This window comes from Protomyctophum bolini, assembly GCF_963924005.1.
Source record: "Protomyctophum bolini genome assembly, chromosome: 6".
NCBI lineage: Eukaryota > Metazoa > Chordata > Actinopteri > Myctophiformes > Myctophidae > Protomyctophum > Protomyctophum bolini.
The window spans coordinates 40087672-40115500 of record NC_137867.1 but is presented as its reverse complement, the minus strand read 5'-3'; the positions used below and the strand labels follow the sequence as shown (position 1 = coordinate 40115500).

The 27829-nt window shown below is 43.6% G+C and overlaps 1 protein-coding gene and 1 long non-coding RNA gene across 2 annotated transcripts; one reads left to right on the top strand and one right to left on the bottom strand.

Moving 5' to 3' along the window:
• Window positions 1-771: 771 nt before the first annotated feature.
• Window positions 772-27829, bottom strand: LOC308317488 (olfactomedin-like protein 2A). Its single transcript, XM_080766538.1, has 8 exons — window positions 27511-27829; window positions 16745-17008; window positions 10751-10858; window positions 9856-10032; window positions 8076-8355; window positions 5947-6255; window positions 4613-4798; window positions 772-3355 (listed from the first exon to the last, which is right to left on the bottom strand). Exons 1-8 carry the CDS (start codon window positions 27580-27582, stop codon window positions 2751-2753), a joined length of 2001 nt encoding a protein of 666 aa, XP_080622664.1. The 5' UTR covers window positions 27583-27829; the 3' UTR covers window positions 772-2750.
• LOC308317489 lies at window positions 11575-14178 on the top strand. The gene is made up of 2 exons (XR_013964266.1): window positions 11575-11813; window positions 13162-14178. It is a non-coding gene; the product is annotated as an uncharacterized lncRNA (long non-coding RNA).

Sequence of the window (27829 nt, the reverse complement as noted above, 5' to 3'; positions counted from 1 at the left end):
CAAATGGACAGGTATCATTCAAAAGGGAGACATCGAAGGGGAAGGATCAACATATGGATGGTCAGAACAGGTCAGTTAATATTGATGACATCAGGGATCTCCATACATCAGGGATCTACAACTATTGCTTGCTGCCCCAATCACCATCAGAAAGAGAGACGGAGGGGGGCACGGTGGCACAGTTGGTAGTGCTGTCGCCTCACAGCTAGAAGGTCCTGGGTTCGATTCCCGCTCGGGACGCGGTGGGCGCTGGCGGCGTGTTTCCTCCTCCGCGTCATCAGTGCCCATACCCGAAGGCGGGGTTGGCGAAAGGGCCTTTCTGTGTGGAGTTTGCATGTTCTCCCCGTGTCCCCTAGGGTATGGTACCCTCACAAAAAACATGCAGTAATCCTGGTCACTAAACTGCCTCCCGCTGGCCAGCCGGGGCACCTGATGGAGGGGAAAGGAACTGGTTGGAATAACGTGTTCCTTCCACGCGCTACGTCCAACCAGGGAAACTCCCCCCTGTCAGGTGTAAAGGAGCAACTTGGACACTCATGCATGAAGGAAGCATGAGTTCAAGTCCGTTGCTCTCCCCTTGTCCCCCATATATGGGAAGGGGACTAGGTTGGTGGAGGGTGTGTGGAGCCCAGGATCACATTAGATGATTGACACAGGGGTTAAGAGAGACGGCCTATATTGCTGTTATTGAGAGAGCCAAGTCAGAAGAAATGAATCACTACTATCAGCACAGGACAGGGAGGGCTGTTCCATGTGAGACGTCTCACAGCAAGCATTTAAAAATGGATGATTTTATTTCATAGCACAGGGAAAGCACAGTTTGTTTTGTATGTGCAGCATAATATTTCCTAGCGTTATTATCTCTGTAAAAAAATTAAAAATAAAATACACACAAAGACAATGCAAACAAACACATTGCTACTGTACTGAATATTGTAATCGGGCATGCCCTTTTTTTGAATAAAGTTAACAAAACACTCAAGATCATCCCAGAACAGGCAAAAATAAATTTGAGTGGTTGTGTAAAAACGAAGGGCAAACACACCACTAATGTGTTATTTAAAGCTTATCACTGCCTGTATATTGGCTAGATACTGTACAGTGAATAATTTCTGAGAGCGTACTAGCACTCGCATATCCCATATATTTATTTGTTGTTATTCTTTCTCTTTTGGTTCCAGTCCATAAATGTACTCGTGTATTCATGTACAAATGCTCTTGTACCCGGTTATTGTTGTGTACTATTTTGGAGTACTGTTGTATATATTCTAGAGGCTTCTGGAGGTATTGTTCATGGATTTATTGTTTGGCTGTTGTATAACTTGACATGTACAATGTAGCGTTGAAAGTGTAATTAATTATGTATTCTGCCGCTTGGCCAGTTCCCACTTGAAAAAGAGACGCAGTCTCAATGTGTTTTTACTGCTTAAATAAAGGTTAAATAAAAAATAAAAACAAGCAATCATGGAGATTTGTGTTTAGCTAATGGTAGAGTGCACACATTAATTATGTATCTAGATTTGGTCTTAATTATTGATATTGGGGTAATAATGTACAAAACACACTATAATAAAATAAAAATAAAAATGTAGTGACTTTGCAATTGTTATGAACAATACAATAACAATCATTATGCTTTCATACATGAGATTTAAACAAGTGAGAATATTAAGAAAAACAACAACTTGCATCATAAAACATTTTAAAATAAATGGATTGATCTTGAGCCCTTTCATTTAATTTATGATAGTATGATACCATATTCAGCACATCCCCTATCCTCACTAAAAGATGTAGTAGGCCTACATACATGAGAAATGACTATAACAGACCAAAACATTGTGAATATTAGAAAGACAGGTTGCATTTTTAGGCCGGAATAATAAACATATAGTATACAGTAAAGGTCCTCAGAAAGAGGATAACGTCACAAAATACCGTAACGATCAAAGTGCTTGGCGGATGGATGGATGGAGTTCACCACTTTCAACCTGGTGTCCCTATTTTGGGCATGTTATTATTTTCGGCGAACAAGGAAAAGAAACCCATTTTATTTCAAGAAATGTCAAAACATTTCAAACATCTTCAAAAACAAAACAAAAAAAATCTAAACTTTTCAAAAACAATGAAAATATCAGATCTACAAACTCATAGATTGTCTATTTTTGTCACACAACACCGTCGTACAACAAAGTATAAACTAATAGGCTTAAGTGGTTAACAGGCTATTGACATAAGACGGGCAGAGAACTGAAGAGTTTTGCTCCAAAATGAGATAACGTAAAGTATTCTACCTGAAACATGATGGCGAAAGCAAAAGATAATACAAAAGAATCATGACACTGTTTAAAGGACAATAGGTTACGTCTAACTTGTCAACACTTTTATGGACTGGATGGTTTTGGATACTTCAGCTACACTGAATGATGAAATTGAGGTAACATTTATTTATTCATTTATTTAATGTCTTTTTTTTTTTGGAATAGAACTCTGTGTTTATTATTCTCTGTCCATTCTCGACATACAGTCACATTCCAACACACGTACGTACTGTACAATGTGTTTGAGCAGTGCTTGTGTGGTACACTGCAACGTGTCATGATTAGCATACGCAGGAATGCTGGTATAGGTTCATCCTTGTCCTTATGAATCCAATATGGCTGCTTCTGGACTGTCAAAAAAAATACTGAGCGCTCCCCTCTACGCAAGGGTACTGGAAGCTTATCCGGAACACACACACGGCTTTGTGCTCACGGTTCGACAAAATGTACGCGGTATGTAACCTGGTTGCCGTTGTCCCAAGCATACAGCAGCTTCTCCTTGGGGTTGTAATCGATCTGGGTGGTGAAGGCGTACTCGTTGGTGAAGGGCAGGCGCGGGATGGCTTCCGTGTTGGTGTGGGTGTCGAACGCATACTTGACCTCGCCTTCCTTCTGGTTGTACGTGTCCACGGCGTACAGCACGCCGCAGATGATGAAGCAGTTCCCGTACGAGTTCCTCCTCAGGCCCGTCCTCCAGGTGGTCTCCTTCTTTATGGACAGGTCCCCGGGGTCCAGCTTGCTGATGACGATCACCTCGTGCTGGGAGTAGTCGTAGTCTATGGCGGGGTAGATCACCCACAGGCCGCTCTCGTCCACGGCAAAGTCGATGTCGGAGTGGCCTCTCCACTTCCACGGCGTGGTGTCCTCGTAGACCACGTCGTGCAGCAGCGTCCAGGCGGCCACGTAGCGCATGCGCAGGTCGTACTTGATTATGTTCTTGGTGAAGGCTCGGTTGTAGTAGAAAGCTCCGTTGTAGACCACGTGACCTGTGCCGATCCAGTTGTACGGCAGCTTGAAAAGGTTGCTCCAGCGGCCTGGGACACAGGAAGCAGTATTGGTGTGTTAGATGGGGGTGCATACATTGGTTAGACATACTAACAGTCCGATAGGCATTAGTCCGACAACACCGTGGCTCCCGACATGCGTGGTCGGTTACAAACTAACCCTGGGTTAAAACTCACCCGTGGCAGGTTAAAACTAACCCGTGGCAGGTTAGAACTAACATGTGGCTCCCGAAATGCGTAGCAGGTTAAAACTAACCTGTGGCAGGTTAGAACTAACATGTGGCTCCGTACATGCGTGGCAGGTTAAAACTAACCTGTGACAGGTTAAAACTAACATGTGGCTCCCTACATGCGTGGCAGGTTAAAACTATCCCGTCGCAGGTTCAAACTAACATGTGGCTCCCTACATGCGTGGCAGGTTAAAACCAACCGGTGGCTTCCTTTGAGGTTAGGTTTTGGGTAGGGAGTCGGACTAATGCATGTCGGACTGTTAGTACGTCGGACCAAACACATGCACCCGGTTAGCTTTATCCTGTATATTATGAAGTTGGATACATCCTGTCGTATGTGTCCCACACTGACATAATACCATGTATGTTTGGATAGTCACAGACTGTGTACACAATGGCTTGTCATGGGACATGGTTGTCTTAGTGGTTACCGCTGAACAAACGGATACTGTGGACAGTTGTCGTTTTCTAATCACATCCTATCAACTGTCCTAAAATGACTACTTCCTACAACAGGAAGTAGTCATTTTGTTAATGGAAAGAAAGCCTTGTGATGGACAAAAGCAACTCGGTGCGGTGCACCTCCACCCTCCCCGCCCCCTGCCCACACTACTAATCCGTCTCCGCTGTGCCCAGTACAAAGGAAAGGCCAGAGCACACATGTCAACCACAGCAAGCATCATAGCTACTCAACAAGATACCTACTCATCCGCACAGGGCTGTGAACTCACCACCCTGCTGGATATGAAAGGAGAGAGCCCAGGGTGCTCCTTGCATGCAAGTGCATTTAGAGTCCAAACACATCTAGATCAACAAAGTCCAAGTCCCATGAGGCGGAGATCATCTCGGCTCTCTTACGGAAGGTAATCCTATTCCTCAGTCCGGTTACATGCAAGAAAGAGTTGATTTTCCCACCCACTGCTGTGAAGCAACCCGAGGCCTACATTCCACAGGGCACATCAGTCTCTCAGAGGTTACTGACTCCTCAACATTAATTAATCTCCAGTGACGCTTACAGACAACATGGAGAAATGCAGCTAAACGAACCGGTACGCACCTTGCTGGAAGTTTTCCAGGTTGCGGAACTCCACTAGGTTGTTGCCGTAGTAGTAGTTGGTGACGTAGATCTTGGAGTCCTTGGCCAGAGGATCTTTCATCCAGGCGCCTTCGTTACGCCCGTAGCTGTGTTTTTTCTCTGGCTGTTCAATAGATGCCAGAGTCCCTTCGCAGTCTAGGATCTTCCCTGCCAAGGAGACGCAGACCAAAACAACTTAACGCTTGGGGAGAGGCCTGGCTTGCATTAACTTCTGTATGAGTTTTAAACAACAAATTTCACAGTCACAGCAGATCTTGGCAGTGAAAACCTGTGCTCTTATCTGGTACTAAATTGCCATTTTACTACTGCACTCTCAGTGTGTACAGTCTCATTAGTGGAGTATTGTATTGGCAGTCGAATGCAGGGACGTGCAGAGAGTGTTTGAGGGGCAGGGGCTGAAATCCCGTAAGAGGGGGCACAAAAATAGCAGATTTACAAGCTCACAACGCGTCCGCGCTACGACGCGTTGAGAGTTTGTAGATCAGCTATTTTCGGGGCGCAACACAGCACTCTTTAGCTAGTGGAGATGCAGTGTACAACATTGGATTTCTAAACAAATTTGTTCAACGCAAAATACTATGTTCACGTTCAGGAGAACGCTGAACGTGAACATATGAACTGATGAATGGAAAGGAGTGGCATTTGCATTTCTGTCACCATGTAGTACATTCTACATTTGTGGTCTGGAAAGGGCAGTTGTTTTACAGACGGGTAAAAGGGCAGGTCCCTTTGATGTCTATGTGTGCACGTCCCTGGTCGAATGTGCTACAGAATGCTGCTGACGAAAACTAGGAAATATGACCATATTACACCAGTCCTAAAATCCTTACATTGGCTACCAGTATCCCAGAGAATTAGCTACAGTACATCTCAGACATGCTGAAGCCATATGAACCATCTAGAACCCTTAGGTCATCTGGGGCTGGCCTACTAATTGTTCACCCCATAGTTGGAACAAAACATGGGGAAGCAGCATTTCACTATTATGTACCACAAACCTGGAATAATATTCCAGGTTACATTAGGAAATCCCCAACCATAGCTGTTTTTAAGTCTAAATTAAAAACATATTTATTTAACATTGCCTATCCGAATGATATTTAATAACAGCTAGGCCTTGTCTGGGCTTTTAATCGGGAGTATTTGTTCTAATGTATATGCTCCTATGCATCTTTTTGAAGTGCACTGTTGCACTCTGTATTTGTTTTTATTCTGTAAAGCACTTTGAATTGCCTTGTGTATGAAAGGTGCTATATAAATAAAATTGCCTTGCCTTGCCTTACAATAACGCGTACCTGCTCTGTGTAGAATGGGTCTGCTGTTGTTGTCGGAGTTGTCCAGAATCAGCACAATGGTCGGAGCTGGTCTCTCCCGCTCTGCTGCGACGGTAGTGGTGGCAGTGGTGGTGGTTGTGGTGGTGGGTGGGGTAGTTTTCGTGGTTGTGGACGCCGTAGTGGCGGTAGTGACGGTGACGGGAAGCGTGGTGTCAGCCGTGGGTGTAGTTGTCGTGACCTCAAATGTTTCCAGGACCGTTTCGGGGCCTTCGTCCTCTGATTGGCTCTCCTTGGCGTGGTGGTGGGCGGTGTATGTTTTGGCAGAGTGGTCTGGGAAGAGAAGGTGGGGGGGGGGGGGAAAGAAGGAGTCAGGCCAGGGAAATTAAATACTTTAAGTGGAAATCTTAACAACTCAGACTCTCCCTAAGCTGTGTTTGCACTAGTTAGCTTGTTCATTTCAACATCGCTCTGATGTGTCAAACAGGGTCAGATGCTGTTTCTCTGAAGGGGAGCAAGAAATACTTGCAGTGTGCAAAGTTAAAGGTGTTTTATAATGCGTACTCAGACGGATGCACACACGAGCCTCACTATCGGGGGGGGGGGGAGACATATTGCGGCTGTAACGTTCCAGAACTTCACATCAAAGGCAAAGCATTAGCTATGCAACACGCCACGGAGACCATTCCAACTTCCTTTGGCCTGTTCTGTCTATCCCCTTCTGTTACCCAGCCGGTCCTGCTGCCTTCCTATTCACATACAGAATTCCACAACCCCTCCTGGTCTCATCCCCGGCTGTGGAGAGCGACGCTATAAGCCACATGGAGGACAGTGTCAACAGAGGGACAGCCTGTTCTCTCTCTCCCTTGCCCTCTCATCTGCACTCTCTCTCTCTCTTGCTCTCTCTTCCTCGTGCTCTGACTTCCTATGCTGCCAGACAGATGTGCGGGGATTAGACAGCATCGCTACATAGGCAGTGAGCATCAGCATCTGGCCAACATGCGTTCTCCTGCAAGCCTGAGAGAACTACCTGGCCGGCAGGATCCGACGAGGGCATATTATTGTAGGAACAAACGTGCTGGAGAAGATCTTCTGAGACGGCTGGAAGCGGAGAGTGCCGTATGAAAGTGTATAAATAGTATATCCTTACGTAAGAATCTCAATCTCCATTTTATAGGTGCCTTTAGTCTCCACCTTACTCCCTATCTAACAGACGCTGTCTGAGATTATGGAAATGCGGCCAAATCGCTCTTCACCGCTTTGACAAAGAGCTGGCTGCAGGATCCGCTGGAGTTTAGTTTGGCTGGCCGGGCATGCAGGCACAGCAGAACATGCGGTGTGACAGCGCTATGCGCGTGTGCCCTGTGCAAACGCAGCATACCTATTCACTCAACTAGACTTAAAGAGGATTGGAAGGAGTCAGGAAATGTTTTGTCAGCTTTCATCTACTGCATTGATGAGGGTCCTCGTACATTGTGTGTGAGGAGTGAGACCGAGGCGTGTCACGGCTGTGGGCAGCATTCCACTGAGGCAGCATTCCATTTATCTCCAAATGTATTCTGTCAATAAAAGATTTGGATTTCCTGCCCTGCTGAATATGCACCGACACGGTGCAATCCTGCAGCAAGCAGACCTGCTTTGTTTAAAACAACACAGGAATAAATCTCGTATTAAGGGTGACCTTCCGTGCCACACAGCAGCAGATTCCTGCTTTCGTTTCCTCCTCGCCAAAAGTGCAAAGTACGTAGCTGGATTCATGGTCTCGTTCCTCCACCACACACTCTGTAAATGTTTACAGCACCATTCTGTTGGAAATGAAATCAATCCAATGAAGCGCTTGATTGCCTCCCATCTAGCGAACAGACATCCTCTGTCTCTCACGGTTGCTGATCTAGCACAAGATGTGTTGAGGATCATATCAATCATATTATTTGAATCACTTCAAGTAATAATAACAATATGATTTATTAGGACAGCACAAAGATGATCTCATACATACACGCACGCACACATGCGCGCACACACACACACACACACACACACACACACACACACACACGAGGGCGAGTGCAAACTCAGTTTAAGTGAAAACAGAATGTTTTTTTTCCCTCTGTTTTGGGAGGTCGTGCGGGGGTGGGGGGGGGGTGGCTTACCTTTCCCGCCAGTGTTGTCTATTACATCGCCCTTGTAATAGGTGATGCCCCGCACCACGCCAGGCTGGTTGCCCCTCACCACGCCAGGCTGGTTGCCCCTCACCACGCCAGGCTGGTTGCCAACCACCACCTTGGCCTTGGCTGTGGGGACAGGCTTGGCAGCTTTACTGGGCTTCACCATCTCTTTCTTTGGCTTTATGACCTTCTCCTTGGGCAGCTTGGGAGGAGGCTTTTTGTTAGCAACTTTTACGGCCTCCTTGGTTTTCCCATCACCGGTGTGCTGTAAACATTGACATTTGGGTTGCGTCAGTGACGGATGGTGTCAATATTGGCCTGTGGATTTGTGTTTAATGTGTACTTGCGTGAAAGTGCGCTTTATACGCGTGCACACTGTTTGGAATTTATCTATAGTGTGCACACATATTGACGCTGGTTACTCTAACGATCCAGCAGGATCAAAACATTCGTAATGCAATGCTGTGCAAGAACAGTGTGGACTTTGCTCATTTGACTTTTTCTACCTACAGTATGTACTGTATGTACTGTATGTACTGTAGGCTATAGACAGTTGAATAAATTAGGTTTTGGGACATTGCTATAGAGCGCCGAAGTCCTGACGTCACTCGCTCGTCCCCTCGATTCCTTAAAATCGTTTCATATAAGCGTTGTGGTCCAAAAATAAACAAGTTGTCTCAGCGTTATTGTCAGGGAGGTGTCTCTGTATCGTTTGCGACAGTCAGTCTGTTTCTAGCGAAAATGTAACTAATTCAGTAGCAGTAACAATAGCGTTTTCTCTCAGTCAGTTGATTCTTCATATCCATATGAGTGAAGCGGCCTGGATGATTTGTTTATTTTTTTCAAACACAGTTCTTATTTGAGGCGATCTAAAATCCCCCTATGGGGATTACAATGCAAATGAAAAGTGCATGAACCCGTGGATTTGCACCCTCTACCGATATAGACTTCGGTGCTCTGTTCTGTTTGATTTGTATAAATGCTGTTTTAGGAGACGTTTCAGTCTGGTCTAGTTTCTACCACTTTCTAGGGATTCCAAAAACTTTATTTTAACAACCGTATGTTGTGAGAAATGAGTTTCAGCATAAATCAAGATAAGATAAGGATTTCTGGTATGACAGTAATGCACATTATGGCCTACTATCCGAGTTATTACTCATCTTAAGACCTTTCCTTTCAACATAGTTGCAGGTTTTTGTGGACAGCATCATCATGTTTATTTAAGATTTTAAAATATCGACTCTTCACAGCAACATTCTCCCCATTATGAATAAACGAAATACAATACTGAAGCCCAAAACTGTTCTATGGGCCACTTCTTCTGACATCTGAACCCAAAGAAATAAAATCACACCGGTGTGAAGTGAGGGGCGCTCTTATCGTCACACATCATCTAATTCTGGTCGATCACAGCTTGCGTCCTCACCTTCGTTTTCAATGTTTGTGTCAACGCAATGTTTGTGTGTGTGTGCACAAACCCTCAAAGCTGGACATCAAAATCTGGAGCCCTACATTAACTTAAATGCTTTGCTCTTAAAGTACAATCAGCTAATGCTTTGACTTTTTGACACATTTCCCCCCCGCCCGTCCCCCGTCTCCCCCGCCCCAGTTCCGGTCCCCCCTGTCTCCGTCCCCACCCCCCCCCCAGTCACCCCCTGTTCGGAGGTGGCTGAACTTCGCAGCGCAAGTGATTCATTCCACAGTGTAAAATAAACAGTGAAACCCTTTCAAATACACATTGGGTGTTATGTAGCCACCAACCAACCTGGACTTTGTTGTCACTGGAGTCCTTCTGGAGCAGCTGCAGGCTCAGACTGGAGATCTCCTTCTTTATGCTCAACATAATGTTGGAGTAGTTCTCGTATCTCTGGAACTGGTTCGTCAGGGTCGCCATGCTATCTCGAACAAAGTCATTCTCGCGTGTGAGGTTCGTCTTGATCGACTGCCAAACAAGAAAATAGATTTCTCAGAAGAATACAGTTGTATGATTCATCTTTCGGCAAACGCCGCTAAGAGAAAGAGCAGAGGGCTTGCGCTTCCTACAAAACACACAAAAGACATTCAAAATGTTCTTAGCTCTCGTGTCCTTGTGTATGTCCTGTGAGGCTTGTGTTAGGAATACAGGAATACAACACACTGAGTGCAGTGCATATTTTGTCTGTTGCTGTGTGTGTACTGTTTCTTTGCACATGTACACACTTATTGGTTTGTTGGCCTTTTAATGATGTTTGATTTATTATTGAACTCCGGTCCAGGATTAGTCTGACGTGATTAATCAACTGTTAATTGTAAAATGCCAAAAATAAAACACTGGTGTGACAAGTCTCTGCAGCAACATTACTATTGTAGCCGCAGGGTTTAACGGAATTCTGAATACTGAATGCCACAAGAGGACACGGTTAATAAGTACTCTTAAGTCAATCTCTGGAATTCAGATGGTTTTCTCACAAAAAGGTTTACTATAAATTTTTCCCGTTTTTCATAATTTATGGTCAAATAGCAGACACAGCTTTATTTAGGATAACTAACAAAGACTTTGATAGAAGAATACGCTTTGGTTTCCTAGACTACCGATATTACTATGTTACTATAATAAGAATGTATGACCGTATTAGTCGAAACGGGCCATGTTACGATTTATGGAGGGTTTTTCATCTTACCTCTTCCAGGTTGTTCATTTGGGAGACCACTTTGTTGATGTAAGAATGGACTTTCATTAGATCCAAGCTGTACAAGGTCCCCTCCAACAGGTCCACCATGGAATGCAGCTGGAACGGAGAGACACATTAATTAATGACTCTGTACTCACCACCATGTTTGACGGGTCCATGTGTGCGGAAGCCAATAACCCCCCCCCCCCCCTCTCCACCTCTAAAAACACTTTTGATGATTAACTCTATTGACTTCTTTGTTCAGTTAAGTGGGGAGGCCTGTGCATTCAGCCTCTGAAACACCTTGTAAACTGCCTACACAAAGCCTGCTGTTTCGTTCCGTTATCTCCTCACATTGTGCCATGGAGGAATCGCTCATCAAAAATGAGCCTTACGTTATTGGGTTAAACTATAGGTATTGCTGGACCAAATGGCATTCCAACATCTGGATCTGCTTCTTATTTTCATATGGTACATACTGTGCATACTCTTTTCTGCCAGTGAAAAATTAATGTGTGCTTTACATACGGTGCGGCGCTCAGATGGTATCCGCAGATGTTAGATCAGATAACACATTAGAAAGGTCACGTGGGGCGAGCGATGACCTTTGGTACCTTTAAACTCGATGGGGATTTAGGGTTCTATAATTTTTTTTCTTCTTCGGCCAGCCTTTCCCACGGCCATTGCCTTACAAGCACACTGATCTGTCCACAATGAATATCACTGTTTCTGTCTGCACCCTAATCTGATCAAGTACTTAAGAGTCATTAGGTGAATCTCAAACCGGAGCGTGGACACTGGACAGGGTGTATTTTGGCGTGTGTGACGTCACAACGGTGCGCGACAGTACTTCCCAATCCACAGACCACAAAAAGACAGGCGCTGACACTACACAGGGCACCGCACTATTCTCCCCCGTGCGAGCCTGCTTTCAAAGTCCAGCTCGGATGTACCCTGAGCCATGCAGGGTATATCGCCACGGCGCAGCCGTACTGCGCAACCCCATGGATCTTTCCCTTTTCTTCCAGCAGCCAGCAGACAGCCCTCGCAGGGAAAAAAATGTCCGAAACTAGTAAGTTTTATACTCTTTTAAAAGTGTTGTTGTGTCACGGAAGGTAATTGTAATATGTTTTGGGATAGTATTTAGTTGTTTAAGCTATAAAATGTATCATGACAGAGCCAAATAAAGAAAATAAGAAATGTTGTCGTCGGAGATTTTGAAGTAATGCTATCGCGTTAGTCCCTCGGTGCATTTCCCCAACAGGCAGCAAAACTAAACATGCGTTGTTGTCACGACGAATTTTAATATTTTAATATCTTTGGGATAGTATTTAGTTAGTTGTTTATGCTATCAAATGTATTCATGACAGACTGAGCCAAATAAAAAAGATCCACTGGCAGCCATTACTGTTGTGGTTTTTAAGCCCTCTTAAAACTTGTCACACACAGGCCACGGAATTTACTTTCAAGTTATTTTCGCGGAGTATTTAGTTGTTTAAACTTCATATATGTGGTCAATTAATCATTATATTAGATTATAATCAATCATGTCGGAGAATTCGAGGACCGTGTCGTGACTGTCGTCTCGCATTGGGGCGGCCACAGACGAGATGTACCCGTGTGAGAACCACACTAGCCCGAAGCAATTCACCGCTGTATGATATGAATGATCCGTTGTAGATATGTACAGCCTACTAGCCTAGGCTACATGCAATTCGTTTCTAATTGTTTTATTTCCCCAAATGTCAAGTGCATTATAAATAACCGCTATTATATTGTTATTATTACTCAGAGATAGATTGTATAAATGGTACAATCTCTTAGTTGAACCCCGTTCCATTTGTACACTCTGATTTTACAATATACATTGGGGTCCCAGAGATAGAAATGCCATTATGGGGGTTCATAGCCTAATTCAGGTCAAACTGGGGGTCCCTTGAAATGAAACTGTTTGAAAATCACTGCTAGATCTGTAAAAACATTTTTATGGGGGGGTCTGTCCCTGGCATATCTTTTCTAATGGGGGTACGCAGGATAATTAGTATCATTTTGGGGGTCCTTGACATGAAAAAGTTTGGGAAGCACTGCTATAGAGGACTAGAAAAGTCCACACCAAAAATAGAAGATATACAAGCTCCCAACACGTTGCAGTGCGACATGTTGTGACTTCTGAGCTTGTAGATTGGCTATTTTCAGTCATTTATTAATTCATGTTATTTTAAGGTGAAAGTGATCAAACTAGCAATAGAATACAACCTGGCAACCTGTTGTAAAGTCATCATTGGACCACAACAGAACATATTACCCAAGCACAAAAGCCTTTTTTTTAACAATAAGGGAATTCTGAGTTGTAGCACTACTGCCATACAAATAACCTGTTAAGCCAGTGGTTCTGAAACCTTCATTTTCCACTGCCTTAGGATCCAAAGACGGGTGAGGAGGTGGCCTGCAGCGGCGGGCCTACAGCAGCACCACCACGTGAGACTGCCATGTCTGGAAGTCTCTGGAGCGGAGCCGGACTGCTGGCCTACAGCACCACCAGGCCTAGCCGAGGCCATACCAGACCATAGTGGTACAGCTGCACTGGGGTCTGGAGCAGGGTCAGGAACACCAGGGCCCAATGTGCAGGCTGGCCCGAAGAAGAGGGGGAGAGTAGTAGTAGTAGTAGTAGTAGTAGTAGTAGTAGTTTACATTTAAATGTAGTAGAGACTCTAGAGAACAGCCAGTTCATCCTCTCTCTGCAATGTGTAATGTTCATGTTCAGTGCAATCTATTTTCAGTTCAGTGCAATCTATTTGTTTGTGTTTAATGTTCAATGAATGTACTTTTTATTTATGTATTTGTGTTAATTTTCTACTGGAATGACTTGATTTTGACGTTATTTTTTACATGATTGAGTCTGAGATACGGTATCCTTGTTCAATGTTCATTCATTTTTATACTGAAGACAAAATAACAATAAATACATTTTGTATTTACAAAGTTGAATTGAACTATTTACATACCGGTACTCATACAATATGCACCGAAAGGGAAATTCTTGGCCGAAACTGCAGTGAATACCGAATATAGGAAACAGTTGGCCCCCCGAAAACCGAATATCCGAATATGATTAATATTATATATATTTTTTCCTACCATTGCTGTCATGGCCGTACCTTAAAGCTATCTGATTTATGGCAAAATAAATGGGTATGGCGAAACAACTTAAACACACAAACACATTAATCATGTTACCCAGATTGCCTTTTTTCACCTTAGAAATATTGCACGAATCAGAGCCTATTTGTCTTTGGACGATGCGAAAACGCTAATCCACGCCTTTGTTTTTTCTCTGCTTGATTTATACTGCAATGCACTTCTTTCAGGACTGCCTAAGAAAACAACTGACAGATTACAACTTGTCCAAAATGCAGCAGCCAGAGTTTTAACTAGAACTAAGATGAGAGAACATTTTACTCCAGTTTTGGCTTCACATGCACTGGCTTCCACTGGTTGTTTTTAGGATTGATTTTAAAATTATTTTACTTGTGTATAAAGCTCTCAATGGTCTCGCACCTTCCTACCTACATGACTGCCTTCCTAAATATGTCCCAAACCGCCCCCCTAAGGTCTTCCACTGCTGGCCTGCTCGCTTTGCCTAAAAAAAATGGCAACTAAAAAATACGGGGAAGCAGCTTTTTGCTTCTACGGGCCGTCGGCATGGAACTGTACTGTACCTTCGACAGGCAGCCTCTGTAGACATTTTTAAAGCACAGCTCAAGACCCACTTCTACAACATTGCTTTTAATTGATCTTTTATTTTTTGTTATTCATGTCCTCACTGTATTGCATTGCATTACTACTTGTTTTTTAATGTCGTTGCCTTGCTTTTCTTCTTTTTTTCTCCATTGCTCTGTAAAGCACTTTGAGCTGCATTTCATGTCATGAAAGGTGCTATACAAATACAGTTTTATTATTATTAAATAATCACTAGGGTCCATAAAACATTTCAGCTCTTTTGAATGCATTAATTGCATACACTATTCAGTGATATATTTTCTGCCTAAATTAAATAACTGAGTGACAGCATTTGTAAGATTTGTGTTAGATTACACAGTAAAATAATATTGTGATAAATGTAGCCTATCCATTTGGAGCTGAGAGTTGGCCTGGTTTAACCTTTTCATTCATGTAAATGCAAATGTGATTAACTGATTAAGAGTAGCATTCTGATTAATGAATTTCTCTCAGTTGAATTAACAGTTTATACTCACTTTACAGTAGGCTATATAGGCCTATATGTGGTTGTTTTAAATGTAAAAGTAGACCTATATTGTCAAAGTTAAATGTCATTATAGCAATAAACTTAGCCTATATGAAAACGCACTAGCTGTTAGCTGGCTGTAAAGGTATAGGCATACACAAATTAACCATGAACTTACTTAGAAGATCTACAAGCTCATAGCGTAGATCAGTGATTGATCGGTGCCTGCTAATACAAATCAAACAGCAGATGCGACAATAGTCTGTATTCTATCCAAATGTAAAAACATTTATCATTAAGTGAATAGGCTATATATATATATATATATATATGCAGGTTACAGGTAGCCTATATCCTTCCTTTCAGCAACTCTTTGCACGGAATCAGGACTCAGGTTAAATCAGATTCGACCATAGACTAGACGTAATAATAATAACAATAATATAATAGCTGTTATTTATAATGCACTTGACATTTGGGGAAATAAAACAATTGGAAACGAATTGCATGTAGGCTGTAAATATCCACAATAGACGGGCATGGGTCATAATTTCGTTCCGTAGGAGAAACAGGGGAAATTGCTTCGGCCTATGCCGACAAAGGAGAGGTAAACACGGGTACATCTCTCTGCTGGCAGCCCCCAAGGCGAGACAACACGGTTCTCGGATTCTCCGACATCGTTGTTTGATATTTTTAAATAGGATCTTTTATGATTAATTGACCACACATATGAAGTTTAAACAACTAAATACTACCCAAAAATAACTTGAAAGTAAATTCCGTGGGCTAAAAAAGTAGTTTCTAGACCTTTTAAAAACATTGCAGTCAGTGCGGACAAAACAGTAATGGCTGCCAGTCGAGAAATCTGAGCTCCGCTTGGCTCCGCCCAGCTCCACTCGGCTCCGCCCAGCTCAGTGTCCCAAACGACAGTGTACACTATAACGTGTACCAGTGTGCCACCTACGCAGTGTAGAACCCCGTTAGTGCCAGTGCAGTCACCACCCTATTCTACCTAGTATCTACCTAGTAAGTGTGTGCACCGGCAATTGAGATCCACCTATTGGCTTATTTTCTGGTAGGTTAGATGTCCTGGGATATAGTATATGTAAGTCTAGCCTTACAGATTATTATCGAATTATCGATTCTATTAACGTTTGTATATCTCTTGGTCAGTCTTGGTGGGCACCAGCAAAGATCCACTGGACACTACTAATGGACAGTAATGGCCGTACTACAAATAACACATTTAAGCCACAGATGTTACCTGCCGAGTTGCGGTGCAGTCCAAGACTCTCTACTATATACAGAAACCTCTCTCAGATTTGTCAAAAGCTGCAATATGTGTATGGGGATGGGTGTCTTATTAGTGCTGAGAGCAAGTGCAGTGTTATATAGGACTAAATTGAAGAAACATCTGACCCCTTTTGGTGCTTCAAGCATTATGTTATAATTTAGCTATTGAAAAATAGCAGATCTACAAGCTCATAACGCGCCCCGCTATGAGCTTGTAGATCTGCTTTTTTTTTTTTTACCTTTTTAACTCAAATCTTTGCTTCTGAGGGGTTCCTGGAACAACATATTTTCAGATGGGGGTCGGCGGCCAATTACATATAATTTTTGGGGTCCTTGGCATGGAATATGGAGCACCACTGATACAGAAACATGAGGTATTTCAGAAAACTGTCAGAATTTAGAAGACATTTTTTTTTATTTCGACGTCAGGCCTAAATGGGTTTAAGTTCCCCTCCTCTCCTCACCTTCAGCAGTTCCGGGGCCTGCTTCTTCAACTTCTCCATCTTCCACTCGTTCTCGCAGGGGTTCAGGGACGAGGGCGGCGCCGTGCACGAGCACTTGCAGTCGGAGCCCGAGCTGACGGTCTCCACCGTGTAGTAGTCCTCCACGCGCACCGCGCCGCTGCGCAGGCGCGCACACGCGTCCTTGCTCAGCGGGCGCATGATGCACTTGCAGCGGCAGTCCGAACCCTCCGACGTCATTCGCACAGGCTCGGTCTCCCCGAAGATCTGGAGGAGGGATGGCGAGAATAAGGGGGGGGGGGGGGGGGGTTGGGGTTGAATAGAGGGTATGCACGTGTGACATCATCATCATATTCCCTGAGTTATGCGGGAATGCCTACTGACTGAGTGGCAAAAAACTACTTCCTGGCCATGACAGCCTATACATCCAAACAGAAAAGTCCTATCTGATTGCATTAAACGATGTTAAACTCACTTTGCCACTCACTTTATGCATGCGCATACCCTCCATTTTCCTATCAAGGACACCCACATTGATATGCATTTGGCCACAGACACCCATTCGAATAGATTTTGTGCCCGGGGGCCCCCATAAGAGAAGATTTGTCATTTTTGCAAAAAATAGCAGATCTAGAAGCTCATGCTTGTAGATCAGTTATCTTTGATACAGGGTTGCACCTCTGACTGATGACTGAATATTGCCACTGTCGGGAGGAAACATTTTATAAAAAATAAAAAAAGTTTCAGGAAATGGAAAAAAGAGCCTGTGTTCCCAACTTCCCACACATCCAATGTAGTTATATTTCAGCGACGAGTTGTTAATACTGTGGTTAAATATTTATAGAACCCACAGACAGACCTAACCACTTTCAACCCGGCTTCCCTATTTTGGGCATGTCATTATAGGCTAAACCGTTCCTAAACTTTCAACAATAGTTTGTACAGCTTGTAGATCAGCTATTTCCACTAGTGTTGCTGTTATATGATGGCATGAATATGTTTCTGTCTGTCAGTAATGATATTACAAACAGCATCAATTTCTAATTCACAAGAAGCTAGGACCCTACGCAAAATGTATTCTTGTGCCATGCAGATTCACAGGTGAAAAGTGTTGATTTAAACAGCTGTGTTGAAGTCAAGCACTCCTTGACAGCTTGATGAAAATAGATTCTGTAGTCTGTACTACTTTATTCTTAATTGGGGGGGGTTAAACGTTTAAGTGGCCATACTTTCAAGCCTTGCATGCTAGATTCTACACATGCTATGCTACCTGATCTGTATTTTGGCCAGCAGCAACTCTTCATATAGCTGTTGCATATCCCTCCTCACTACTCACTACTTTAGAGTGACGCATCCTTGGCCAGGCATGCAAATGGAGACGTTAAAAGAGAGGTGTACAATACATAGCTCCTCCACAAGCAGCCAGGGCTGTGCAGTGTCCGCCAGCGAGGCATTCTGAGAATGTAATTTTATCCAAGCCAGTGATCAGTGGACCAACATATGAGTATGACCTTCATTGTTATTACTAATACACAATCCCATGAAATGTAACAACTTATTAAGATATATGCTCAGCTAGGGTTTTCTTCTCCCAGTGGTGCGTCTGAGTCAGACCGAGAGTTGTTCCACTGGTATGAATTATTCCTCGTCTCCTGGTGGACATCTATGAATAATAAATCCATTTTCTTAGGAGGGGAAACAAAGGCAAGGGGAAGGAAAAGTGATCCTGAACAATAACCACAGGCTTCCCCTCGTTTGAAGGTTAGCTGTCGTACTTCAAACGAAAGGGGACAAACACAAGTCATACAAACTATTATCACCAACTGGGTTTTGGATACCCCCCCCCCCACCACATAAAATGAAAACGTTTTGTAAAACCATGGTGCCTCATTCATATATGGCTTAATCTTCAATTCATATTGGTGCCATGACCATAATACAAAGTAAAAACTGGTACCTTGACTGTCACTGAACTGTATACCATAGCATACACATCATACCGGTACATACAAGACCATCCATCCATCCGTAACTTATTTCAGACAGTTTAGGAGACAATGGTTCTATAGATTTACTATTTGATTAAATGTTCCATTGATAATGTTGTGTGTGGGACTTCATTCCGTTGAAAGCTTTGTGTATAGCCTACCTCTCCACTAATGACTGTCAGCATCCATCTTCCTGTCAGACACTGATTTATGGTGGTAAGTGGCTCACAGTGTTTGCAAAGCTCACATTTGATCCCCACCAGCAACTGGTCACCCAAAGACGTGTGTTCCATCTAAGAGCTGTTTACTTACACTGAACCCCACTCATTGTCATCACTTTAGATTAAGAGCAAAGGGCCCTTTTTAGATCATGCTTTGTGTGATGTATCGCTTGCTGCGACACACACTAGTCCTCCTGGCTATCTCACTTATCCACTTAAACCGCTGTGCTTACTAATAGTACATTTGACCCGAGTTGGCCCTGTTCCTTTTCCTCCTCTACATCAGATCTATTCGCTGAAAACAGCCGATCTAGAAGCTCACAACGCATTGGAGCAACACATTGCAAGCCTGTAGACCTGCAATTCTCTCGCGAAGCATCCCCCTCCAGAATAGAGCGGTTCACGTGGTTATGGTATGTTGTTGAGTCAATGCGTTGTGCTCCTACTGATGCTCAACTCATCTCCCATCACCTTTGGGGCTCGACTCTCCAGGCTGCACCGAGGGAGCTTATAGGCTGTCATCTCTTTGCACTGAGATTTAGGGATCTCAATAAACCCCAGGGCAAGCCTACATGTGGTACCACTCAGAGTGGAGAAGAATGCACCATCACAGAGATTCTTCATTAAAGAATTTCTGCCTGTCTCTGTCCTACCTCTTTGAAACGTGGCTTGGTCTGAGCCCATGCCCCCATGCTGCCACGTCGTGTTCTGGACCTGGCTAACTGTCTCAACACGGGACATCAGGGCTAGTTTGTTTGGGGACGGGGAGAGTTCACTAGCGGATGTCTGCGCAGCAGTTGGGAAATATGATCAACAACAATGAAAGATATCCATGTGTACAGGACTTTGATCTGTTTCTGCTTTGACATTGTGATGTCAAATGTCAATGGTGTGTGTGTGTGTGTGTGTGTGTGTGTGTGTGTGTGTGTGTGTGTGTGTGTGTGTGTGTGTGTGTGTGTGAGAGAAAGTGAGCATGCAAGAAGGCTAATTGTTTTTGAAGCTGTTGTTGATGCCATCTGCCTTGTGAAGAAGAATGGACCTCCTTCCTAAATAATTTAACCTGTGAAAAGATACAGGAATTGGTTGAGGAAATTGCATTGGTTCCAAATTCAGTTTATTTTTAGATGACAACATGAACAATAGATTAAGGCATACTCAATGTGTCATTCTCAAAGAAAGCCCAACTACATGGAAAGCAAGCATCAATTCTCAACACGCTTTGCACTCAAGAAGGTAACAAGGCTACTTCAATAACTACTTCAGAAGATGATATTTTTGCGGTACAGTAAATAGGCTGGGGTGGGAGGTGCAATGGAGGTAGAAGAGCTGGGGGCTCATTAGTAAAGGAATGCGGACTGAGTGATGGGGTCTTGAGGAGAGGGGGGGGGGGGGGGTTGCAGGGGAGATGGAGTGTGTGCATACACGCACAGCACACTGGCAAGGGTTCTTGATTATGGGGCAAGGACCCCTCTGTGCCGGGATGGCTCAAATCCTAACCCTGGTCAAGTGAAAAGGCATATGGTTTAGACGAGTGCTACAGCCACATGAAAACAGAATGGATTAGCAGATTAAATGTCTCTGTGAGAGGTTGTGCCCGCTGGCCTGCGGCGCTTTATTGTTCAGCCCCCACCGCAGCGGGCCCAGCCCTCGCCTTGTGCCATAGCAACATCAGCTTAATCCCTTAAGACCTGAGCTCAAATTTCTGAAAAACACATGTTTCTTTATCAGTGGTAAGGAACCCCAAATTTATATGTAATTTAATGGCCACGACCCCAATCTGAAAATATGTTATTCCAGGAACACCCCAGAAGCAAAGATTTAAGTTTAAAATGTTCGCTCTGAAAGAAAATGTATTAGAAATTTGCGCCACATTTTTACAATGCCGCGCTATGAGCTTGTAGATCTGCTATTTTTCAATAGCTAAAGTATGACATAATGCTTAAAACACCATGAAAAAGGGGTTCCCGCCCAAAATGGGTTAATATGCTTTAAGTCCCTCTGCGGGATGGAGAAGTCTGGGTTGAGAAATTCCTGCCAGATTTAACGCCAGACTCTCCTGGACACTTGAGTCACCAACTCTATGTTCTGTTTTGTCAACACCGCTACCCGGTACTCCAAGCTGTATTGCTGGAGCATGCAAGAGATATGGCAACCCTCTGTCCTAATTATAAAAATCAAAAAAATCAAATTAAGAAACTGGCGGGGAGAACAATTGCAGTCTTCTCCCCAGCTCATTCACACTGGCATGTCAACTTGACTGACCAGTGTCTTCTGCTAGCTACCTCAGAACAGACAGCTGCTCAGAATGCTCAGAATTGAGAGCATTCAAGAACTTCATGCAATGCTCCCTCTGGAGTGCATGAGGTCAAGTCTCTCAGGTAAAAAAGAAAATCACACCCGTGTGAAGTAAGTGGTTCAACTCCGTGTGGGGGTCCCCGGAGGTTAGGCGGGGGGGGGGGTTCCAGACCCACAGGAACGCACCCAGGGTGCCGGCCTGATTCCGTGAGCCGCCCCGTGTCCGAAACGGTTGAGAAATGACAGAGTTACCGTGTGGGGGTCCCTCTGTACCCTCCACTGTACTGTATGTACTGGCACACCCGAAATCACCATATATACAGTTAATATGTGCGTCAGTGCGTGTGTGTGTTTGTGTGTGTGTTAGATTGCGCACAGGTGGTGAAAAACAACCATGCTGTTTTCGTGCTCAGACGCACCCAGCCAGCCAGCCAGCCAGCCAGCCACCCACCCACCCACAAAGTCACTTAAGGAAGTGGTTGCACCACTTAAAAAGAAAGGGACAAAAAATACAGGACACTCAAACACAATTAAACCTCTGCACAACGTTTCCACCACAAGAGGAAGGGACATAACTAAGAAGTAAGCACACTCTTACTGCTTAGTTATGAGAGCTTGATTCGATAATTGGATGAAGGCTTCAGTCACCAAAACACACTGACTGATAAAGTGAAAGGTTTATTGTGGTCAGGATTACCAAGGACCATGCCTCATGTTAGTCACATTGGGCAGACTGTGACAGTAGCAGAGGTGCTTCTATAATGGACTGTGGTTCTAGTAGCACAGGCCCTGGGATATCTACAGCCTTGCGGTTTACATAAACAAGGATATCCTTCCCTTTTAGCACTGAGTGTGTTTTGCCACTTGGTAATTACAGGGCCAACCGTGTTAGTGAAAAAACAACCACCACAGCTTTGACGAATCAGGCATCCATTGGCACAAATTCATGCAGGTGGTTCTTCCGGCTTTTCTACTGTGTCATAAGCATAAACATTAGGCCCATTATTATTCCTGTTATGACAGGCATGAAATCTTAACTGCCACAGCAGGCTAAGTGAAACTATTTCTCAACTGTGTAATTCAATTCTGTTTTCTGTTTCCATACCATATATTTCAAATCTACAACAGCACAAAAAAGTCAAATAAAAATGACTATTTTGACTACCGAACTATTTTGATTTTATTATTACTGTTGAAGAAGCTCCAAGTATAATAGTTTCGCTGGTTGCCACTGGTGTACTGTAAACGTGCCTGTGAACATAAAAATGGAAGCCTTGAACCTTGAGCTACTAAGTCCTCATGTGTTTGGGTTGTTAATAAATCCCACTTTGTTTTCCAGTCACAGCACTCCAGAACTGGGCCTAAAAGAATTGTGGTCCAATTAAATTCCAGTAGAGGCAGTCCACTTTTGTCCTTCTGATTAGTGGTGCTTATTATAAATATACTTTTGCTATCGTAAAAGATCAACCCGGAGTTCAAAGGGGCAGAATCGGAGAAGCCCGGAGATAAATCATGAGATCGCAGTAGCAGAAGCACATTGGCAGTGGTGGAAAGTAACTTTTACTTAAGTACTGCACTTAAGTACAATTTTGAGGTATTTGTACTTTACTTGAGTATTTCCATTTTCCAGTACTTCTACTCCACTACATCTCAGATGTAGTTTTACTTCACTGCAATTATTTTAAAACTTTAGTTACTATAGTTACTTTGGAGATTAATTTTTTTTATTAGAAAACATACATTAACCACTTCAACCCTATACATTCCGGCCAAGCTCACAATGCGTTGCGACACATTGTGAGCTTGTAGATCGGCTATTTTCAATAGGTTTTGTACACATTTTGAACTTGTGAAATGGCACATTCTGCACAATGAGTACTTTTACTTTTAGTACTTTAAGTACATTTTGATGCCAATACTTTTGCACATTTTCAATTCCTTACTTTTACTTGTAACGAAGTAGTTCTAAATTGCAGTATTGGTACCTTTACTTAAGTAAAACAATTGAGTACTTTTTCCACCACTGCACATTAGCGCCGGGCTGTTAATTAGCTGAAGACAAAGCACAGTGCTTTTGGGGGTACACCTCTACATTCCATCTGGGTCTGTTTATGGGTCCAGCTACACTCTGAACTTTTCAGTTGTCATCATCACATGATCTCTCAGAAGAGAGAGAGAGAGATGGAGATGGCAAGATAGATATATATATAGAGAGAGAGAGAGAGAGAGAGAGAGAGAGAGAGAGAGAGAGAGAGAGAGAACAAGCGTAATAAACAGAGCATGAAAAGATAGTACATGCATGCAGGCATGCATTGCACACACATGCAAGTCACTCTGTTAATCTGTCTTTGGTATAATAGCCAATCGTATAATCCATTAAAATCCACAAACTGTTTTCACTTAATCACTTGTGTGTGTCTGGTGGCCTCAGTCATGAATGGAATGATAGATACTGCCAGTGTTTTTCCTCCAGATGCTCTTTTGTTGTACAACAGATGTCAGACCCACAAAAGCTCCAAGCTTTGGGGATAGCATCTTTTCACACACTACACAGTTCATTAATATTATAGGACAATTCAGGCTGTCCTGTTTTATAACACTTGGGAGGAGCTGCACACCATTAAATCATGCTGGTCTTCATGCAAAGCATATTTTTGATAGGTTCATTATTAGCGTTTAGTAAGCCTCTCTAGTAATTCAATAAAGAAATCAAAGCTATTTAGTTCCGTTATGCAATTGCTCACACAGATAGAAATGAGTTCTGATCAACACTGGGCTGCAATATTGGTTGACTAACATACATCGTGCGCGCGCGCGCGTGTGTGTGTGTGTGTGTGTGTGTGTGTCCGTGTGTGTGTGTGTGTGTGTGCGTGCGTGTACGACTGCGTCCTGGGTGTTCATTTAAGTTTGAACGTGTAAGGAAGTTGTTACATTTTACTGTGTGTTTTCAAATCACCACGACACAACAGTACAGATAAAGAGAGAATGTCAAGGGCATGTCTCCCATATTTCCTTCCACTCTCAGTCAATGGTCTTCGGGTGAGACAGAGCATTGACTGAGCGTGGAAGGAAATATGGGCCTCATATGCCCTCATATGTCTAAAAGTCTGGAGACTTTTTAGACATTATGATGGCCCCATGCCATGGACATGGCCATAATGTTAGTCAGGGAAAGTAAGGGAAAGAGTACTGTGAGTGGATATTTTTTGGCCCCGCTAGTGACAGGGCTACCCATTTTGGGCGGGAACCCCTTTTGGTGTTTCAAGCATTCTGTTATACTTTAGCTATTGAAAAATAGCAGATCTACAAGCTCATAGCTATGAACTTGTAGGTCTGCTATTTTTGAAAAATCGTAAAAATGCGGCACAAATCTTTGAATAGGTATATATTCTTTCAGAGCGAACTTTTTTTTTATTTCGACGTCAGGCCTAAATGGGTTAAGGATGTCTGACCATCCACCGAGGATCAAAAGAGACGCACATCCAGTTTTCATTAAAAGGCCTATACAGGTAGGTGCTGAACTACAAAACTTAGACAGAATAAGAGTTTGCACGCTGTAGCTCCCTTTCTTTCTGCATCATTTAGTTTTGGTCCCACCAGCGTGGGCCCAGTGACGTTTCGAACACACGACTCCATCCACCACGTTGGTCCCAGACAACATACTGTATCTCATCACCTATGGCTATATTGCAAAGCACGTTCATGCCCCAGACCCCAGAGGATGAACAACACTACTCTGTTACATTATAAACATTTATTAAAAAGGGTATCTTTGAAAAACAAAGAATAGGTCCCGCACACTGTCACTGACATTTGCCAAAATGTTGCTCTTTAATAGGTTGACGTTTCGGTCGCTTGCCTTAGACCTTCATCTACCAGACAGTGGCCTTGTGGTTAGAGTGTCTGCCCTGAAACCTGCCCTGGGAGGTCGGGGTTCGATCCCCGGCTGGGTCATACCAAAGACTGTAAAAATGGAACCCAATGCCTCCCTGCTTGGCACTCAGCATCAAAGGGTTGGATTGGGGAGGGGGGAGGGGGAGTCAAATCAACTAATCAAATGATTCCCGAGTGCGGCACGGCTGCAGCTCACCGCTCCAAGAGATGGGTCAAATGCGGAGAACAAATTTTACTGCGGTAACGTGTGTGACAAATCGTACGACTTTGATCAGGACAGAAACGACGACCTAATAAAGAGCAACATTTTGGAAAGTGTCTGACAGTGTGTTTGTTTTTCAAAGATACCCTTTTTAATAATATATGCTCTATATACGCCCCTTTCACTAGCCTTCTGAGGTGTGCATCTACAGTATCTGCCTTTTGCAACAAAAAAAACAAACATTATAAACATTAAACATTTGAGTATACGGATGTGGAATATATGGAATGCAGGTATGTACTCAAATGGTATACGTATACTAATTACGAATTGCTGTCTCTTTAAGATGTCGATTTTTGGGGGTTAATTTGAGGACTTGAGATGGTCAAATGGCTGAGGTTCGGTCCACGGGCTGTATGTTTTGCCCATGTGTGCTCTAGAGAGAGTATAGTAAGGCTGTGGAGCTTTTTGATGTTTTGTTACCCTGATTTATCTTTGGGCAAATAACCGTGAAAGTGTTTAGTATCACCCATCTGAGTTGCACAGATGACTGAACCCCCTAATCCTGGCATGCAGTTTGAGTGCCATATGCTTGTCCCTCTGCATTACAGAACAGACCACTGCTACAGTCAGGCCCCTACAGTCAGGCCCCCATCATCTCTCATTCTGTCTTTGTCCTCTAATTGACCTCATGGTGGTATTGCTGGGGCTTGTTTACAACCCAAACAACAGGCCGGTGCCCACATGCTGTTCCCACGACACTGGGCGTCATGGCCTTGCCCTAGCTGCCTATAAACACAATGCCATGCACTGTGTGCCAGTTAGACTAGAGATAAACCTGAGGATTTCACCCCCCTCCTCAGTCCTCTCTCTTTCTATCTCTCTCTCTCACATGAGTACACACACACACACACACACACACACACACACACACACACGCACGCACGCACGCACGCACACGCACACACACACACACACACACACACACACACACACACACACACACACACACACACACACACTCACACTCACACTCTCTCTCACACACACACACACACACACACACACACACACACACACAAACCTTATGACATGCCTGCATGTAGTCTAGTCTTACAGCAGTCTTTACTATTAAACTTAGCAAACTAGCAATGCGCGAAATTGCAAGTGTTCCCACTGTTCCCTCGAGTATAGCTCGCTAAGTAAGTACAGTACCATGATGATGTTTTGATCCACATGACGTCACAAAAGGTTTATAAATGTTTATCCGGAATAAAGTTGGGCAATAGTCTGGTTGCCTAATGCAACAAGGCCTGTACACTAATAATTCAATACAGCACAGTAGTAGTAGCAGCCTACTTTCAATCACAGACAGCCAGGCAATTAAAGCAACCACAGACAGAGTCGACCATGCAGCCTGTTCAACGGGTGTCTTTCATATCAGATAGGCTACACAGTGGACTGGTGATGTGTCCATAACTGTTGTATTATGTAGGGCCTACATAATACATACAACAGTTATGGACAGTTATGGACATTGTAGGCTATTGTTTCTAGGAGAAGTGGGGTCATTATTAGACTCTCCTCGGGGGGAATGATGGTCTTCCAAGACTTCAGAGAGAGACAGAGAGAGGGGTTACTAGAGTCCAGCAGCTGTGCAAACAACAACGGTCAGATATTAGGCTATTGTTACCTCGCTAGGTGCCATCTCTCCGCTGGCACCATGCCTCGCCACGCTCGAGCCGAGGTATCATTTTGATAAACCCAGTTACCCAGGGCTATTGTGAGTATTGTTGCCTATACTCTACTGTCTGATGTGACGCGGTGACCCCAAAGCCGTCATTTAGAGGATTAGCTCAAATGGAAGGGGAAAAATTGGCACGTGATGTTAAACATCTGTCTACTTGAGAGAGACAGAAACATTTACGCCTGCTCGTTGGAAAGGTTTAACTAGTTATTTGTCAAGCCACCTATTTGTCTGAAACATATAGAGACACCTGACTATGACGTAGACTATAGGCTATACGACATAAAAGGTAGCCTATTTGAAAGAATGTAACACAACATGATTCAATTTCAACTTCTTCTGGTTTAAATTTAACCACAATAGCCTATCCCATTCAGGATGGTTGCAGAATCTGTGTGTTTGGGGAATTGGATCTGACTTACCTTGTTCATAGCAGTGGCATCCTGGCACAAAACTAGAAGAAGACAGATGAACAAGTTCGTGTATCTCCACATTTTCTTTCTTGTATGTTTTTGGTATATATAGGGAAAAGAACGTGCTGCTGAATCCTTAATTTGCCCCCGATTTAACAGCAAAAACACATGTAGCCTACTGTGTGCATTCAAGATTCTATTGTTACTCCATTGCCAGTAGTCCACAGGTGGTGATCTGTTTTTGCAGTAGGCTATAGTGTATTATGTGCGCTTCTTCGCAGAGCAATACGAGCGCTTCTCCAGTCTCCACCGCGCACGCACGCTTGTT